At 45.2% G+C, this 16,974-nt stretch overlaps 1 protein-coding gene across 2 annotated transcripts in view; it reads left to right on the top strand.

Moving 5' to 3' along the window:
• Positions 1–16,974, top strand: part of LOC138739015 (dTDP-D-glucose 4,6-dehydratase-like) — a 58,283-nt gene that overhangs the window by 25,562 nt on the left and 15,747 nt on the right. For both annotated transcript variants that reach the window (XM_069890345.1, XM_069890344.1), the window contains exons 8-9: positions 6,095–6,138; positions 8,082–8,247. In XM_069890345.1, the coding sequence (XP_069746446.1) occupies positions 6,095–6,138; positions 8,082–8,247 (210 nt within the window). The remainder of the gene's footprint in view (positions 1–6,094; positions 6,139–8,081; positions 8,248–16,974) is intronic.

Genomic DNA, 16,974 nt, shown 5'->3' with positions numbered 1-16,974 from the left:
GAGTGGGAGGGAGTGGATGCGTGGGAGTGGGAGAGAGAGTGGATGCGTGGGAGTGGGAGAGAGAGTGGATGCGTGGGAGTGGGAGAGAGAGTGGATGCGTGGGAGTGGGAGAGAGAGTGGATGCGTGGGAGTGGGAGAGAGAGTGGATGCGTGGGAGTGGGAGAGAGAGTGGATGCGTGGGAGTGGGAGAGAGAGTGGATGCGTGGGAGTGGGAGAGAGAGTGGATGCGTGGGAGTGGGAGAGAGAGTGGATGCGTGGGAGTGGGAGAGAGAGTGGATGCGTGGGAGTGGGAGAGAGAGTGGATGCGTGGGAGTGGGAGAGAGAGTGGATGCGTGGGAGTGGGAGAGAGAGTGGATGCGTGGGAGTGGGAGAGAGAGTGGATGCGTGGGAGTGGGAGAGAGAGTGGATGCGTGGGAGTGGGAGAGAGAGTGGATGCGTGGGAGTGGGAGAGAGAGTGGATGCGTGGGAGTGGGAGAGAGAGTGGATGCGTGGGAGTGGGAGAGAGAGTGGATGCGTGGGAGTGGGAGAGAGAGTGGATGCGTGGGAGTGGGAGAGAGAGTGGATGCGTGGGAGTGGGAGAGTGAGTGTGTGCACTTTGCAGCTAGTTTCAGTGTCATTAAGGTGTATGATTAGAAAGGCATGTGGGATTTATAAATAAAATATAATTAATTGATGAGATGTTTGGAATACTGCATCCATTTCTAGTCACTGTGGAAGCATGTGCTGGAATACTTTGGGGCAATGGTGCTCTCTAGTAATGCTGCAAAGGGTCATTATGCTCTTTGTTTCACTCTGCATTCATAGCATGTAAAATAGCAGAAGGCTCTCTTACCTCTCAAGCCTGATCTTGGCTTGGCAGATGTTACCTCTTGCAACCTTGAGCAGTAGCCACCTGCCTCTTGGGTCACATGTGACCTCGTTTCACCCACCACTATTTCAGGGTCACATTCTGAGGTCGTGGTCCTGGTTTCCGCCCGTGTTTCTTCTCTCTTTGCTAGAACCTTGAGCAAACAATGAGGTGCAGGAGGAACTCGGCAAATTAAGCAGCATCCGGGGCTAGAAATGGTCAGTCAAAGTTTCTGGGCCCTTTATTGAGTCTCAAGTAAAAAGGGAGTGATATTATATTTGTGATGTTAGTGAGAAACTGTGGGGGGTCAAGAAGTGATAGGGTATTGAAAAGAATTTGGGAGAAAAACTGATAGAGGGAGAGAACACTGGGAAGAGGAGCAAGTTCAAGAGAAATTTCAGAGCAGGAATATGTAAAGAGTGGAACCAGGCAGTGTAACAGAATATAGATATGTTATGGGAGATAAATTGGGACAGGGTTTTTAGTGTAGGTTACATCCTCACCCAGGATGAGACATATAAGGCAATCGAACAACTGAAAAGTGGCAAAGCAGCAGGTATGGATGGAATCCCCCCAGAGGTCTGGAAGGCTGGCGGCAAAACTCTGCATGCCAAACTGCATGAGTTTTTCAAGCTTTGTTGGGACCAAGGAAAACTGCCTCAGGACCTTCGTGATGCCACCATCATCACCCTGTACAAAAACAAAGGCGAGAAATCAGACTGCTCAAACTACAGGGGAATCACGCTGCTCTCCATTGCAGGCAAAATCTTCGCTAGGATTCTACTAAATAGAATAATACCTAGTGTCGCCGAGAATATTCTCCCAGAATCACAGTGCGGCTTTCGCGCAAACAGAGGAACTACTGACATGGTCTTTGCCCTCAGACAGCTCCAAGAAAAGTGCAGAGAACAAAACAAAGGACTCTACATCACCTTTGTTGACCTCACCAAAGCCTTCGACACCGTGAGCAGGAAAGGGCTTTGGCAAATACTAGAGCGCATCGGATGTCCCCCAAAGTTCCTCAACATGATTATCCAACTGCACGAAAACCAACAAGGTCGGGTCAGATACAGCAATGAGCTCTCTGAACCCTTCTCCATTAACAATGGCGTGAAGCAAGGCTGTGTTCTCGCACCAACCCTCTTTTCAATCTTCTTCAGCATGATGCTGAACCAAGCCATGAAAGACCTCAATAGTGAAGACGCTGTTTACATCCGGTTCCACACGGATGGCAGTCTCTTCAATCTGAGGCGCCTGCAAGCTCACACCAAGACACAAGAGAAACTTGTCCGTGAACTACTCTTTGCAGACGATGCTGCTTTAGTTGCCCACTCAGAGCCAGCTCTTCAGCGCTTGACGTCCTGCTTTGCGGAAACTGCCAAAATGTTTGGCCTGGAAGTCAGCCTGAAGAAAACTGAGGTTCTCCATCAGCCAGCTCCCAACCATGACTACCAGCCCCCCCACATCTCCAACGGGCACACAAAACTCAAAACGGTCAACCAGTTTACCTATCTCGGCTGCACCATTTCATCAGATGCAAGGATCGACAATGAGATAGACAACAGACTCGCCAAGGCAAATAGCGCCTTTGGAAGACTACACAAAAGGGTCTGGAAAAACAACCAACTGAAAAACCTCACAAAGATAAGCGTATACAGAACTGTTGTCATACCCACACTCCTGTTCGGCTCCGAATCATGGGTCCTCTACTGGCATCACCTACGGCTCCTAGAACGCTTCCACCAGCGTTGTCTCCGCTCCATCCTCAACATCCATTGGAGCGCTTTCATCCCTAACGTCGAAGTACTCGAGATGGCAGAGGTCGACAGCATCGAGTCCACGCTGCTGAAGATCCAGCTGCGCTGGGTGGGTCACGTCTCCAGAATGGAGGACCATCGCCTTCCCAAAATCGTGTTATATGGCGAGCTCTCCACTGGCCACCGTGACAGAGGTGCACCAAAGAAAAGGTACAAGGACTGCCTAAAGAAATCTCTTGGTGCCTGCCACATTGACCACCGCCAGTGGGCTGATATCACCTCAAGCCGTGCATCTTGGCACCTCACAGTTTGGCGGGCAGCAACCTCCTTTGAAGAAGACCGCAGAGCCCACCTCACTGACAAAAGGCAAAGGAGGAAAAACCCAACACCCAACCCCAACCAAACAATTTTCCCCTGCAGCCGCTGCAACCGTGTCTGCCTGTCCCGCATCGGACTTGTCAGCCACAAACGAGCCTGCAGCTGACGTGGACTTTTACCCCCTCCATAAATCTTCGTCCGCGAAGCCAAGCCAAAGAAAAAAGAACATACAAACACTTTAAAACAGATCATATTTAAAATACTGGAGCTCTGATCATGCTAGACATGTTGGGGCCAACAGTCTTTGCAAAAGCTTTGGAGAGTGCCCAATAGACTTCACTAATGGATTGTTGTTTACATAAAGCCAACAGGTTAAAGAGTTTGTCGGTGCCGCATTCTGTCTGGAGTGGAACTTGCTATTCTTAGAAGGTCATGTGCTTTTTGCAAACAAAGAGAGTCAAACAGGCTTTCTCTCATAGAGAGAGAGAGAGAGATCAGTTTTATAGTTTTACAGTCAGCAGCAGCAGCTGGGACTGGAACAGGACAAGCTGGCAAGCTTGTGGAAAACCCCATTTGGAATGCTTAGTTCAGCCTGGTCAAAGCCCTTATGGTTCACGCAAGAGGAGAGGACTGGCTGTCTAATGTTTATCTTGGAATAAGGAAAACAAAAAAGATCTCTGTGGTGACCTGAAAGAAAGAGGTTATCATCTGGAGAACCCTGAGGCGGAAAGTTTCTTCAGCAAGACACTGAAGTGCCTGATTTAAAAAGGAATCAGTAGTGGTTGTCAGCGTACAACTAATCTCTCTCTGAAAACTGACAAGAACCTTCCTGAGCAGTAACCATTTACCTTTCAAGGACCAAAGTCTGGTGAACTTTATAAATGTTAAATTCTGTCCACAGTTTAAGAATTGCCTGCAACCAGTGAACTTGGAGGAATGAAAAGTGAGATTGGACTGTGAACTAAAGAACTTTTCTGAACTTCCAGACACTTTACATACACATGCACTTAGAATTAGAAGGGGGTTAATTTAGGTTAGTTAAATCAATAGTGATGTTAAAGTGTGATCTTTTTTTCATGATTTAAGACAATTAAAAGCAACTTTTGTTTAAGAAACCATTGTCTTGGTGAATAACTATTGCTGCTGGGTTTTTGGCTCCTCTGGGCTTGTAACAGCAGAGATTGAATTATTTAAAGGTGGAAAAATCAGTGTTCGTGCCTTTGCATTGAAGACTGTCGAGGAGGAAAATGAAATGTTACTCCTCCAGTTTACATTTGCTCTCGCCCTGAGAAAGGATGAAGCTGAGGACAGATGGTTTGGGTGGGAATGGGGAGTAATTGAAATGGTTGGTTCCAGGTAGTTTAACCTAAATTTAGAGAGCAGGTGGCATTTGTTGTTGATGCTGGTCTGCCATGGAGAGATCCCTATTGAGGGTCATTGTCACACTCCAGGAGCTTACTGGCAGGAGATTGAAATACTCTTTGTACTGAGATACAAAAATAGTGGCCCAGATACTTAATTTGCTGCATGTGCCCTCACTTCAGAGGCAGGGAAATTATTGGAGTTGCTTTCTCAGGGATAGGATAAATGTGGTCTTGCTTGGGATTGTCAGCATAGCTTTGTATAGGTGAGGTCACGAGGTACAAACTTGATTGAGTTTTTTGTAGGAGGTGCTGAAGATGTTTGCTGTGGATGGGGCAGTGGATGTTGTCCACATGGATGTTGGTAAAGCCTTGGACAAAGTTTTTTATTCAAAGCTGAATCCAGAAGATCAAGGCACATGGATCCAGTGGTGGTCCACAGAGTGGTCGTGGATAGCGAGGAAAATTACCAACAGGATAAACCAATTTGAAATGTGTGCAGCGAAATGGCTGATGGAGTTTATCCAGGACGAGTGCAAGATGTTGCACCTTTGAACCTTAGAACACTACAGCCCTGATGCAGGCCTTTGTCCCATTTCATCTGTACCAAACTACTATTCTGCCTAGTCCCATTGACCTGCATCCAGACCATGGCCCTCCCATCCCTGTACCTATCCAAATGTTTCTTCATTGTCAAAATCAAGCATGTGTTCTCCTCTTCAGCTGGCAGATTGATCCACATCCTCAGTGTGAAGAAGTTCCCCCTCAACAGCTCACCTTTCACCTATTCTCATGTCCTCTCATTCTTGCCTCTTGAGATGTCAACTATAAGTGGAAATAAATCATACAGCTTGGATCAGGCCCTTCAGCCCAACTTTGTCCATGTTGGCATTCCGAGCTAGTCCCATTTGCCTGCATTTTGCCCATATCTTTCTGAGGCCTTCCTACCATATATTTGTCCATTTACCTTTGAACATTGTAATTGTACCCACTTCTAGGTCTTCATCTGGCACCTTTTCCTGGATATGGAAACAACAGGGCCATTTGGAGTAATGATGTACTGAGGGACTTTGGGGTGCAAGTCCATAGCTCACTGAAAGTGATAAAGAGGGCATATGGCATGCTTATCTTCATTGGTTGGGCATTGAGTATAAACATTGGTAACTCATTTTACTACTTTATAAAACTTTGGTTTGGCCACATTGGAATATTTTGTGCAGCTTTGGTTTCTGTGTTACAGGAAGAATGTGGAGGATTTGGGGAGGGTGCAGTAGATGGTCAGCAGAATGTTGTCCGGCTGGGAGAATATCAGCTATGAAGAGAGGTCAGATTTGGGATTGTTTTCTCGGGAGCATCAGAGGCTGAGGGGAATCGTGATAGTGGTGTATAAAATTATGAAAGGCATAGATTTGTTTCTTTTCCCCCCAGGGTCTAAATGTCAAATACTAGTGGGTGTAGCTTTAAGGTGAGAGGGGGAATGTTTAAAGGAGATTTACAAGACAAGTTTTGCTTTTGGACAGAGAATGGGAGGTGCCTGAACATGCTACCAGGGAGGGGATGAAACCAGCTACAATAGCAACAGAGGCATTTAGACAGGTATGTGGACAGGCAGAAATTGGAGGGATATAGACTACACAGGCAGATGGGATTAATTTGAATTAGTATCATGGTCAGCCAAAGTGCTTGATCCTGTAATATTTCATGTTTGATGTATGATGTGTTATGTCAATTGGTGTTAAAAATGTGCAATCTTATGTTGGCTGTAGATGAACAGTTCTTATAGAAGCCATGTTTCTTTAAATCTTGTTTAGGTTATTCCAAAATTCATAGCTCTATTACAACGTAACAGAAAATGGTAAGTCAATTTAATAGTCAATGCTGTACGTAAGTAAACATTCATTAGTTTGAAATTTTTCCTTTTGTTTTGATATTACATGTGGATTTAATATTAACAAAAGCAGTTGAAAAAGCATCCAACAGTCCATCAGTCTCAACATAATTTTGGAGAAATTGCCATCCTCATTGTGTGATAAGGTGGGAGATGAGGGAACAAAATTGGGATTGGACCCAATCTACAAACTGTCCATGGGATTTTCAGCTGATAATAGGAAAAAACAATAAAAATTACAAGAACTTCTACACCAATATGAAAAGGAAGTTGCAAGAATAAATGTAGGTGATTTTTTTTTTGTGTGTAGGCAAAGAGAGGAGAAATTCTGATGGGGAATAAATAAATACTTGAAACATTTAGAAAAAAACATTTTTTCTACTACCTTCACTGTAGAAGATGCACTAAATGTGGTCAAACAAAAAGAGACAAATTGTCTTTATCAGTGAGAAACATGGGTAATCTTTGGCTTGGCTTCGCGGACGAAGATTTATGGAGGGGGTAAATGTCCACGTCAGCTGCAGGCTCGTTTGTGGCTGACAAGTCCGATGCGGGACAGGCAGACACGATTGCAGCGGTTGCAAGGGAAAATTGGTTGGTTGGGGTTGGGTGTTGGGTTTTTCCTCCTTTGCCTTTTGTCAGTGAGGTGGGCTCTGCGGTCTTCTTCAAAGGAGGTTGCTGCCCGCCAAACTGTGAGGCGCCAAGATGCACGGTTTGAGGCGTTATCAGCCCACTGGCGGTGGTCAATGTGGCAGGCACCAAGAGATTTCTTTAGGCAGTCCTTGTACCTTTTCTTTGGTGCACCTCTGTCACGGTGGCCAGTGGAGAGCTCGCCATATAACACGATTTTGGGAAGGCGATGGTCCTCCATTCTGGAGACGTGACCCACCCAGCGCAGCTGGATCTTCAGCAGCGTGGACTCGATGCTGTCGACCTCTGCCATCTCGAGTACTTCGACGTTAGGGATGAAAGCGCTCCAATGGATGTTGAGGATGGAGCGGAGACAACGCTGGTGGAAGCGTTCTAGGAGCCGTAGTTGGTGCCGGTAGAGGACCCATGATTCGGAGCCGAACAGGAGTGTGGGTATGACAACGGCTCTGTATACGCTTATCTTTGTGAGGTTTTTCAGTTGGTTGTTTTTCCAGACTCTTTTGTGTAGTCTTCCAAAGGCGCTATTTGCCTTGGCGAGTCTGTTGTCTATCTCATTGTCGATCCTTGCATCTGATGAAATGGTGCAGCCGAGATAGGTAAACTGGTTGACCGTTTTGAGTTTTGTGTGCCCGATGGAGATGTGGGGGGGCTGGTAGTCATGGTGGGGAGCTGGCTGATGGAGGACCTCAGTTTTCTTCAGGCTGACTTCCAGGCCAAACATTTTGGCAGTTTCCGCAAAGCAGGACGTCAAGCGCTGAAGAGCTGGCTCTGAATGGGCAACTAAAGCGGCATCATCTGCAAAGAGTATGTGACAATTAAAGGACATCCTGGACATCTGGCATACCAAAAGAGGTGGCCGTTGAGATGGTGATGCGTGAGCGAAGATCTTCCAAAATTCCTGATATAGATCCTGATATAGTCTTGGGAAGAACCAGAAGGTTGTTAATGCACCATAATTATTTGAGAGAGGGAAAGAGAAAATAAGGCACTAGAAAACCAGTTAGTGTGTCATCACTTACGCTTTGGTGGGCCGAAGGGCCTGTTTCTGTGGCGTACAACTTTGACCCTTAAGTGATCAAAAGACAAACTGATGAAACAAGATAAGGAAAATTTGCCAGGAAAATTTTTTTCTAAATTTAATGAGGGAAATATTTTAAGGATGCTCATTATTTATAGATGTGATGTACATATTAACATTTAGAAATAAACATATTGACTTCATTTTTGGAAACCAGTGTTTATTTCTGTTCACCTTTTAGTTGTATTCATGGGACAGGAATTCAAGCCCGCCATTTCCTCTATGCTACAGATGTTGCAGAAGCTTTCCTCACAATCCTTGAGAAGGGGGAACCTGGTGAAGTGTACAATGTGGGCACCAACTTTGAGTTGTCAGTTTTCCAGCTTGCCAAGGAGTTAGTTCGGCTGGTGAGTTAAATTAATACCAATTAGTCCTGACAATCTCTGAAATGAATTTCTTCAAATTTACTCCAGTAGTTACTTTTAAATCTGATGGTGATTGGCCAACTTAGTCTACCTCTGTCGGCTCTAAATACTTAGTGGTTGAGTGTAGAATATTAGATACTTGGAGAATGAGAAGACCTAGTTGAAAAATGACAAGTCATGGGACCAACCATGATGTTATTAAATGGTGGAGCTGGCCCAAGGGACTTGTGCTCAAATTTTAGCATTGATGCGACTCTGTCAGGAGATGTATTGTGTTGGAATGATCTGTCCTTGGTCCCTCCTTACCAAATGAAATGTAGTACAGGAGTAGGTCTGTTGGCCCATGTGTCTGAACATGATGTCGAAATCAAATTAAAGCTTTTCTGCTTGCAAATTATTTGAACCATTCTGATCTTGGCATTGAAGTCACTCAAAAAGATTAACATCTCCAACACCCAGGTATGGGCTTTGGAAAAATGCACAGAAGAGTATTCCACAGGAAATTAGAACATTGGTTTTAAAGCATTGATCAGTCATTTTCAGTAAAATTATTGCCATGTGTATTGGGAAGGGTTGTGGCTGTCATGTGACATCACTGCCCCCTACCTAGTCAGAGGACACACCAGCTGCCAATCAAGGTTTGGTTCCACCCCACCCATTAGTGCACACCTTGCTGTTGGATCCATGTAAATTACCTGGACTGGATTCTCCAGCCTGCCTGTACTTGGCCTTGGGCCATTGACTGTTGTAATTGGATTAACCCTCCTGGCACCAAGCCATTGTGAACCTGCAAATGACCTGGACTGGACCCTCCAGCACTATAAAGGTGCTTTGTTCTCTCACTTTGCCAGCTTGGGGCCACCCTGCTTCACCTCCAGGCCTGAGAATGTAGAAGGGTGTTGGAGAAACTGTTGGTAAGATGTGCACTGTTAAAAGGGTTGGAGCATTTAATTAGTGTCCCTTGTGGCATAGAACCATGTCTGCATTGAGTCAAGGGGTGGTGGGGCATCGTAGAGAGTTTTCCTTGATCATTGTATGTCCCAGTTCATTGTATGTATGTGTATTTTGTTCCCACGCTATTTTTCCCACGTACGTTATTAATTGTCCGCTATTTCTTTCCCACAGCTGCTGTAGTGTGTGTGTGTTTGTGTTTTTTGCATCAGTTACCATTTCCCACACTTGCCTTCTGTAAATAAAATCCTTCCCTGTCAAAACTGTGTTCAGAGTCCTTGCCTTTGAGACCTACCAAACCTGTTTCCTCATTTACCACATCACGCTCCAAGGTACTGGTAGAAATTGATGTGCAGACAGTTCAAAAATGGCTCTTGTATTAAAGTCACAACATTATGATTCACAATAGGGAACTTGCTTTTTTCAATCTTCTTAAAATGCGTTCAGCCTCTACAATAGAACATCATAATCGTCCAACACTAATCCATTGCATCATCTAGCTGGGTGAGGACATGATCACCTGATCTTGTCTGCCCGATCGCAGTCAACAAACACAAGAACTCATCATTATTTTTCCATATCGTGTCGATGGTGATCAATCCAATAGACTCCTTTCTTCCCTACCCTCGATCTTGTAACCACAAACAAAACCACCTAAAACATCAGCTTCCACAATCCCATTCACCCATCAGTATTTACTAACTCATCTGCAGATGTGTACTTCAATTTTAAAATACAGTCATTTGCCATATGATCTAACTGGCTGAAGTGTTTGATGACAATTTCAACCTCTTACTACCACACTCTGAGGTCCTCCACCTGCTTCAACAGGACAGCATCCATTATTACGGTGCCCAAAAGGTGCAAGGTGACCTGCTTCAATGACTATCAGCCGCTGTCACTTGTATCTATCCTCATGAAGTGCTTTGAGGGATTAGTTGTGGAGCAGATCAACTCCCATTTCAGGAAGGACCTACATCCACTTCAGTTCATCTATCATCATAATGGGTCAACGGCAGATGTGATCTCGCTGGCCCTCCACTCAGCATTAGAGCACCTGGACCACAGGAACACCATCATCCAGCTGTTGCTCAGTGACTACAGCTTGGTGTTCAATACCATCATACCAGCCGAACCCATGACCAAATTGAAGGATCTGGGACAACTGGATCCTCCACCTCCTCTTTGGCAGACCCCAGTCAGTGTGGGTCAGCATCATTGCCTCCTCCTCACTATCCATCAACCAAGGGTCACTTCAAGGCTGTGGGATTAGTTCCCTGCTCTATTCCCTCTATATTCACAATTGCATAACCAAGTTCAGCGCTGATGAAGTCTATCACTTTGCTGGCACCACCATCATTGTTGGCTAAACAACAAATAATGATGAGTCAAAATACAGAATGGAGATTAAGAGCCTGTGTGGGTGGTGTCAGAACCACAAAACCACTCTCAGATGTGGGAAATCTGGGACAGCACAATTGTCCCTGATGACTACACCTGCAAGAGGTACATCCAGCTGCAGCTCCTGGGAGACCGTGTTCGAAAGCTGGAGTTGGATCATTCGGGAGGCAGAAATAGCTATAGAGAGGAGCTTCAGGGAGACAGTCACCCCTAAAAGGCAGGAGACAGATAAACTGGGTGACTGTTAGGAGAGAGAAGGGGGAGAGGCAGACAGTGCAGAATACCCCTGTGGCCATTCACCTCAACAACAAGTATGCTGTATTAGATACTGTTGGGGGGGGAATGATCTATCAGACACAAGTCAAGGTGGTCACGTTTCCAGCACAGAGGCTGGCCCCCCCAGCTCAGAAGGGAATAGGGAAGAGCAGTGGGATGGTAATTGGGGACTCATTGGTTAGAAGAGCATAGAGGAGGTTTGATGAATGAGATCAAGGCTTGTTGCCTCCCAGGTTCCAAGGTCAGGGGTATCTCTGATCGAGTTCATAGCATTCTGGAGGGGGAGGGCGAACAGCCAGATCTTATGGTTCTTGTAGGGACCAATGACATAGATAGGAGTAGGGAAGAGGGAATATAGGGAGTTAGGAAAGAAGTTAAAAAGCAGGAGCTCAAGGGTGGTAATCTTGGGATTGCTGTCTGTGCCACGGGAGCAGGAAGTTGCGGCAGATGAATGAATGGCTGAACAGTTGGTTAGGGAACAAGGGATCAGGTTTTCTTTAGACATACTGCTCAGTAACAGGCCTTTTCGGCCCAGGTCTGACCTGTAGAAAAAGGATGGGCTGCATGTGAACTCCAATATCCTGGAGGGCACGTTTTCTAGAGTTGTTGGAGAGGGTTTAAACTAGTTTGGCAGGGGGGTGGAAATCAGAATACGTGCAGAAAATAGGGTAGAAGGAAAAAAGCATGATGCCATGTCTTCTGAGTTGGTGAGGAAGGACAGGCAGGGGGACAAGACATAAAGGTAACCAGTTAGAGGGTTTGAAATGATGGCTATTTCAAAGCTTGGAATATTAGGAACAATGGGGATTAACAGAGCACATGTGGCCGTTACTGAAATTTGGTTGGTGGAAGGGTAGGATTGGCTGATGCAGGTACCAGGGTTTAGAAGGAATGGGAGGGGGAGTAGCATTACTGGTCAGGGAGAGTATCACAGCTAATAGAAAGAAATGACACTGCAGAGGGAGGGTCCACTGAGTTGATGTGAATGGAAGTCAGAAATATGCTGCAGATTTTGGAATGGTGTGGGAAATACAGGGTTGTAGTTGTGGGTCATTTTAACTTGCCTAATATTGACTGGCACCTACTGACTGCAAGAGGGAATGGATGGGGCTGAATTTGTCATGTGTGTACAAAAAGATTTCTGACTCAATATGTGGACCGGCCATTGAGAGGAGGAATTATACTGGATCTGGTCAGATAGCAGACCTCTAGGTGGGGGAGCATTTTGGTGAGAGTGACTACAATTCGCTTAAGTTATGGAAAAGGATAAAAACAGTCAAAATGGGAAAGTGCTGGGAAGAGCTAATTATGAATGAATGCAGTAGGTACTAGCGAAAGTAAATTGGAAACAGATGTTTAAGGGTGAAAGCACAGAAGTAACATGGAGGAAGTTTAGGGACCACTTGTGCAAGGTTCAAGATAGGTTTGTCCCACTGGGACAAGGAAAAGATGGTAGGTAAAGGGAACCTTTTCATGGGCTGACGAAAAAGGTCAGGCAACTTATCGAGGAAGAAGGAAGCATACAATAGATATAGGAAGCAGGAAATAGGAAGGGCTCATGAGAAGTATATGGTAGCCAGAAAGAAACTTAAGAAAGGACTTGGGAAAGCTCAACAGGCATGAGAAGGTCTTGGCATGTAGGATTAAGGAGAACCCCAAGGCATTCTATGCATTTGTGAAGAACAGAAAGAAGATGAGAATGAAGGTGGGGAAAGGATAAAGGAGGCAATGTGTGCCTGGAGGCAGAGGAGGTTGGGGAGGTCCTAAATGAAAACTTTGCATTAGTATTCACAAGAGAAAATGGCCTTGATCACGGGGAGATCGAAATTGAACAAGCCTGTGTGCTGGACAAAGTAGAGATTAAGGAAGCCGAAGTGTTGGATCTTATTAAAAACATCAAGATTGAGAAGTCCCCGGAGTCAGATGCAGGTTGCTGTGGGAATTGAGAGAAGAGATAGCTGGGCAGATCTTTGAATTCTCTTTGTTTGCAGGAAATGTGCCGGAAGATTGGAGAATGGCAAATATGCTCCCCTTGTTTAAAAAAAGATAATGGGGAGAATTTTGGGAATTATAAACCAGTGAGTCTTGCGTCAGTGGTGTGCAAACTATGATCATTTGTACAGGCTACTCAAGGATAGATTTGTGAAGGGAAAATTGTGCCTCAGAAGACTAACTGGGTTTTTTGAGAAGGTAACAAAAGAAATTGATGAGGGTAGGGTGGCAGCTGTGGTTTACATGGATTTTAGCAAGGTATTTGTCAAGATCCCCCATGAGAAGACTCATCCAGAAAGTGGAACCTTGGCTGTGTGCATAAAAAATTGGCTTGCAGGAAGAAAGCAGAGTAGTAGTAGAAGGAAAGTATTCTGCCTAGAGGTCGGTGACTAGTGGAGGGGCCGCAGGGATCTGTTCTGGGATCTCTTTGTGATTTTTATAAATGACCTGGATGAAGAGGTGGAAGGATGGGTCAGTAAGTTTGCAGATGACACGAAGGTTGGAGGAGTTATGGATGAAGTTGAAGGTTGTCGAAGGTTACAAGAGGATATAGATTGGATGCAGAGTTGGGCAGAAAAGTAGCAGATGGAATTCAATCCAGATAAGTGTGAGGTGATGCATTTTGGAAGGACAAACCTTAAGAGCGTGGATGAACAGAGGGACCTTGGGGTTCATGTATCCTACAGATTGCTAGGATAGTTAAGAAAGCCTATGGGATGCTGGGCTTCATTAATGGGGATTGAGTTCAGGAGTAGAGAGGTCATGTTGCAACGCTATAAATCTCTGGTAAGACCATATGTAGAGTATTGCATTAAGTTCTGTTCACCTCATTATAGGAAGGATGTGGAAACTATGGAGAGGGTGTAGAGGAGATTTACCAGGATGTTGTCTGGATTGAGTAAAACACCAGGCAATGGATCATATATCTGAAAGTTGCCAGATAAACAACAAATTGCAACCTGGCCCCTGCAAGGAGATTAGCTTCACACACGCAGCCCAGCCAACCCTTAGCAGAAGTGGGCCATTTGGAATTGGTGTTTATATTTTGAATATTTAAAACTTGACTCATAAACGATTGTATTTGGTCATTAAAATTTCTAGCCATCATTTTGAACACTTTAATGTTTCACAAATGCCTTTTTTGTGTGAAACTTGCTGGAAGGAAGGGATGGGTTCTAGAGGAGATGAGAAATTAGCTTACAAATGAAATTAACAGTTGGTTTAATAATAACAGTGCAATACTTAACTGCAAAGACTTTACATAAATTTGGGTTCAAGCCATCAGTAGTAGAACAAACTTGAACCTGAACTTTTCATTTCATACCTTTCATTTCAGGTTTTTCTACCAATATATAAGCTCTTAGAGTTAAAACCATTTTATCTCAGTAGTATGTGGTTTGACTGTTCACCTGCAGTGGCATTTCATCTGGTTCCAATGTCTATGCGTTCTTGAACTGATTTGGATGTTGTTGTAAAGCTGAAGTTCATTACTTCAGATTTCAAGAACTGGAACCATGAAACTAAATATTAGATCAATGGGGCTAATTCAAGATAATTACAATCATAGCAAGAAGTTAAAAGAGAAATTGGACATAGAAATCACCATTGGATACGTTTTGAGTGATGTCTTTAAACACCAGAAAATCAGGAATCATGTGAATTATGCACAATGACTTTTGTAGACTGGAGGGTCTCCGTGAGTCAGGCAACAATCCATGGAGAGAAAAGGTTAGTCAGTGTTTCTGGTTGAGACCTTTAATCAAGTGGGAAGTGGAGATGGCGGGCATAAAAAGGCAGGAAGGGAGGGGTTCAAGAGATGATAGGATGCAATGAAGGTGGGAGAGTTCGGGAGACAAATATGGGAGGAGAGAAGGAAAACTGTTTGAGATCAGGAGCAGGGAAAGGGCAGATGGAAACAGTAGAGCAGAATCAAGGTTGAGAGTTACTTAAATTTGGAAAATGCAATGCTGAAGTCATTGGATTTTAATCTCAGAGGAGAAACATTAGGGCAGCATGCTTGGCGTAGTGGTCAGTGCAACGCCTTTACAGTGCCAGCGATCGGGAGCGAGATTCGAATCCTGCGCTGTCTGTAGGGAGTTTGTATGTTCTCCACGTGTCTCCCTCCCACCCTTCGAAAACGTACCAGGGGCATAGGTCAGTCAGGTGAGCTGAAATGGCCTGTTACCGTGCTGTATGTCGAAATTTAAAATTAAAATTTATTAAAATTTATGACTTCTTGTTACTCAAGTTTTAAGTTTGTCTTCACCCTGGTAATAGAGGAGGCCGAGGACAGACATCTTTGAGGGAAGGTCTGGGGGAATTAAAATGGTTGGGACAGTGTGTAGGTGCTTGTCAAAGTAGTTACCCAATCTGTTTGGACTCACTGACGTAGAGGAAGATTTAATGATGGAAGGAGGTGGAGGTGAGTGCAGAATAGATCTGCGCTGGGATTGCACCTCTATGGTGAAAATAATGTGATGGGGGCCAAAGTATTGGAAGCTTTAGGAGGGGAAGAGCAGACAGGCTGTTTTGAATTTCAGTGGGAGGGACTGAATGAGGTAGGGGTGGGGCAAGATGGTGTCGAAGTATGAGATGATGAGTTTGGTGAAGCAGGAGTAGGCAGAAACAATGGGTCTACCAGGGCTGGTGAATCTCTGAGTTGGACATTGAAGTTCTTGTGTTCCTCTACATTGACTTGGTGCCTGATACTCCAGTTTGGACCTTAATTGAATGAGATTTTCCACCACAACAAAGCCTTGCTTACAGTCTGCAGTCTCTCGCTTGTCTGCATTTTTACTGAACAGGATAAACAAAGATGGTGGCACCACCAGAGCCACTAAAGTGGCAGCGCTGCCACTGGTGCAGACCCGCGGGGAGAGAGGGAGCGGAGATGCAGCGTTCCTGTGGGATCCAGTCGACTGCTGTTGGCTCCGCATATACTTTGAACAATCCGTTAAAGGAGCCGACGATGTGGTTTTAGTTGAAATCCCGCGACCACATGTCTGTACCCAAGATGGTGGCTTCTATTAATTGGTAGCAGTCACAAGAGGCTGCAGACTCCAGGGAAGTGGAAGACTGGAACAGGGTGCCAGAGGACAGGAAGATCACGCACCGTCTGAGAGGGAGAAGCAGAGGAGACAACCCGATGAACCACTGAGGGGGCTTGCAGCTGAGGGAACAGTGCATGCGGTGAACTGCCGGTGACTTGAGGTGAGGAACCCATTGAAGCTGTGCGCTGCTGAAGGCAGCTGTCAAGAAACTCGCACTGGGCTGATGACTGCTGGAGACTGGCTCGAACTGGCTGGAAGGATACCAGGTATCGAAACTGGGATGCGAGGAGGTACCGAGGGCGCTGAAGAGTCCCTGACCATGTTGGAGGTTCAGATCTGGAGCTCGGGTTGCCAATGGTTTAGACTGGACTCTGTGTGGCTGCGGAAGCAAATCTATGAACATTTGGTGACTCTTGAGGGACTCTCTTTTGCTTCTTTCTCTCTGGCTTTAAGTCAGTCTGTAAGAGGCGCTTAGGCAATTCCTACCAGTGGTGAATCTGTCTGCTGTGCGGACAAGAAGTTTCATGTAATGTGACAGTGTTTTATTACTATGACAATAAATTGAATCTTGAACATCTGCATTGATTGTAGAGCTTTGGAGTCCTTACAACCAGCATTTTGAGCCTGAGTGTTGTTTCACTTGTGAATCTGCAGGAGTTATCTACTACACCTCGTGCTCCCATTGGAGAGACTGGATGCAGACTGGGCGATAATTTCGTTGAGCACAATCGCTCTGTCTGCTGCAATCATGGGGAACTCCCAGTGGCTAACCATTTTAATTCCACACAGCGTTCCCACTCTGACATGTCCTCATGCACTCCCAAACCAAGGCTTCCTGCAAATTGGAAGAAAAACACCTAATATTCCATCTGGGCACTCTTCAACTCAGGTGACATTAGCATAGACTTCTCCAGTTTCCCTTAGGCCCCTCACCCAGCTCCTTTCTTTCCCTATCCCTCTTTGTCTCATTTCCTCCAGTTCCCTGCCCCATACTCTTTCCCTTCGGAGAGCTATCACTTCTCAGCCTTTTCTCTTGCCC

Source organism: Narcine bancroftii, chromosome 7 (genome assembly GCF_036971445.1).
Source record: "Narcine bancroftii isolate sNarBan1 chromosome 7, sNarBan1.hap1, whole genome shotgun sequence".
Taxonomy (NCBI): domain Eukaryota; kingdom Metazoa; phylum Chordata; class Chondrichthyes; order Torpediniformes; family Narcinidae; genus Narcine; species Narcine bancroftii.
This window is presented reverse-complemented; position numbering and strand designations above follow the sequence as displayed.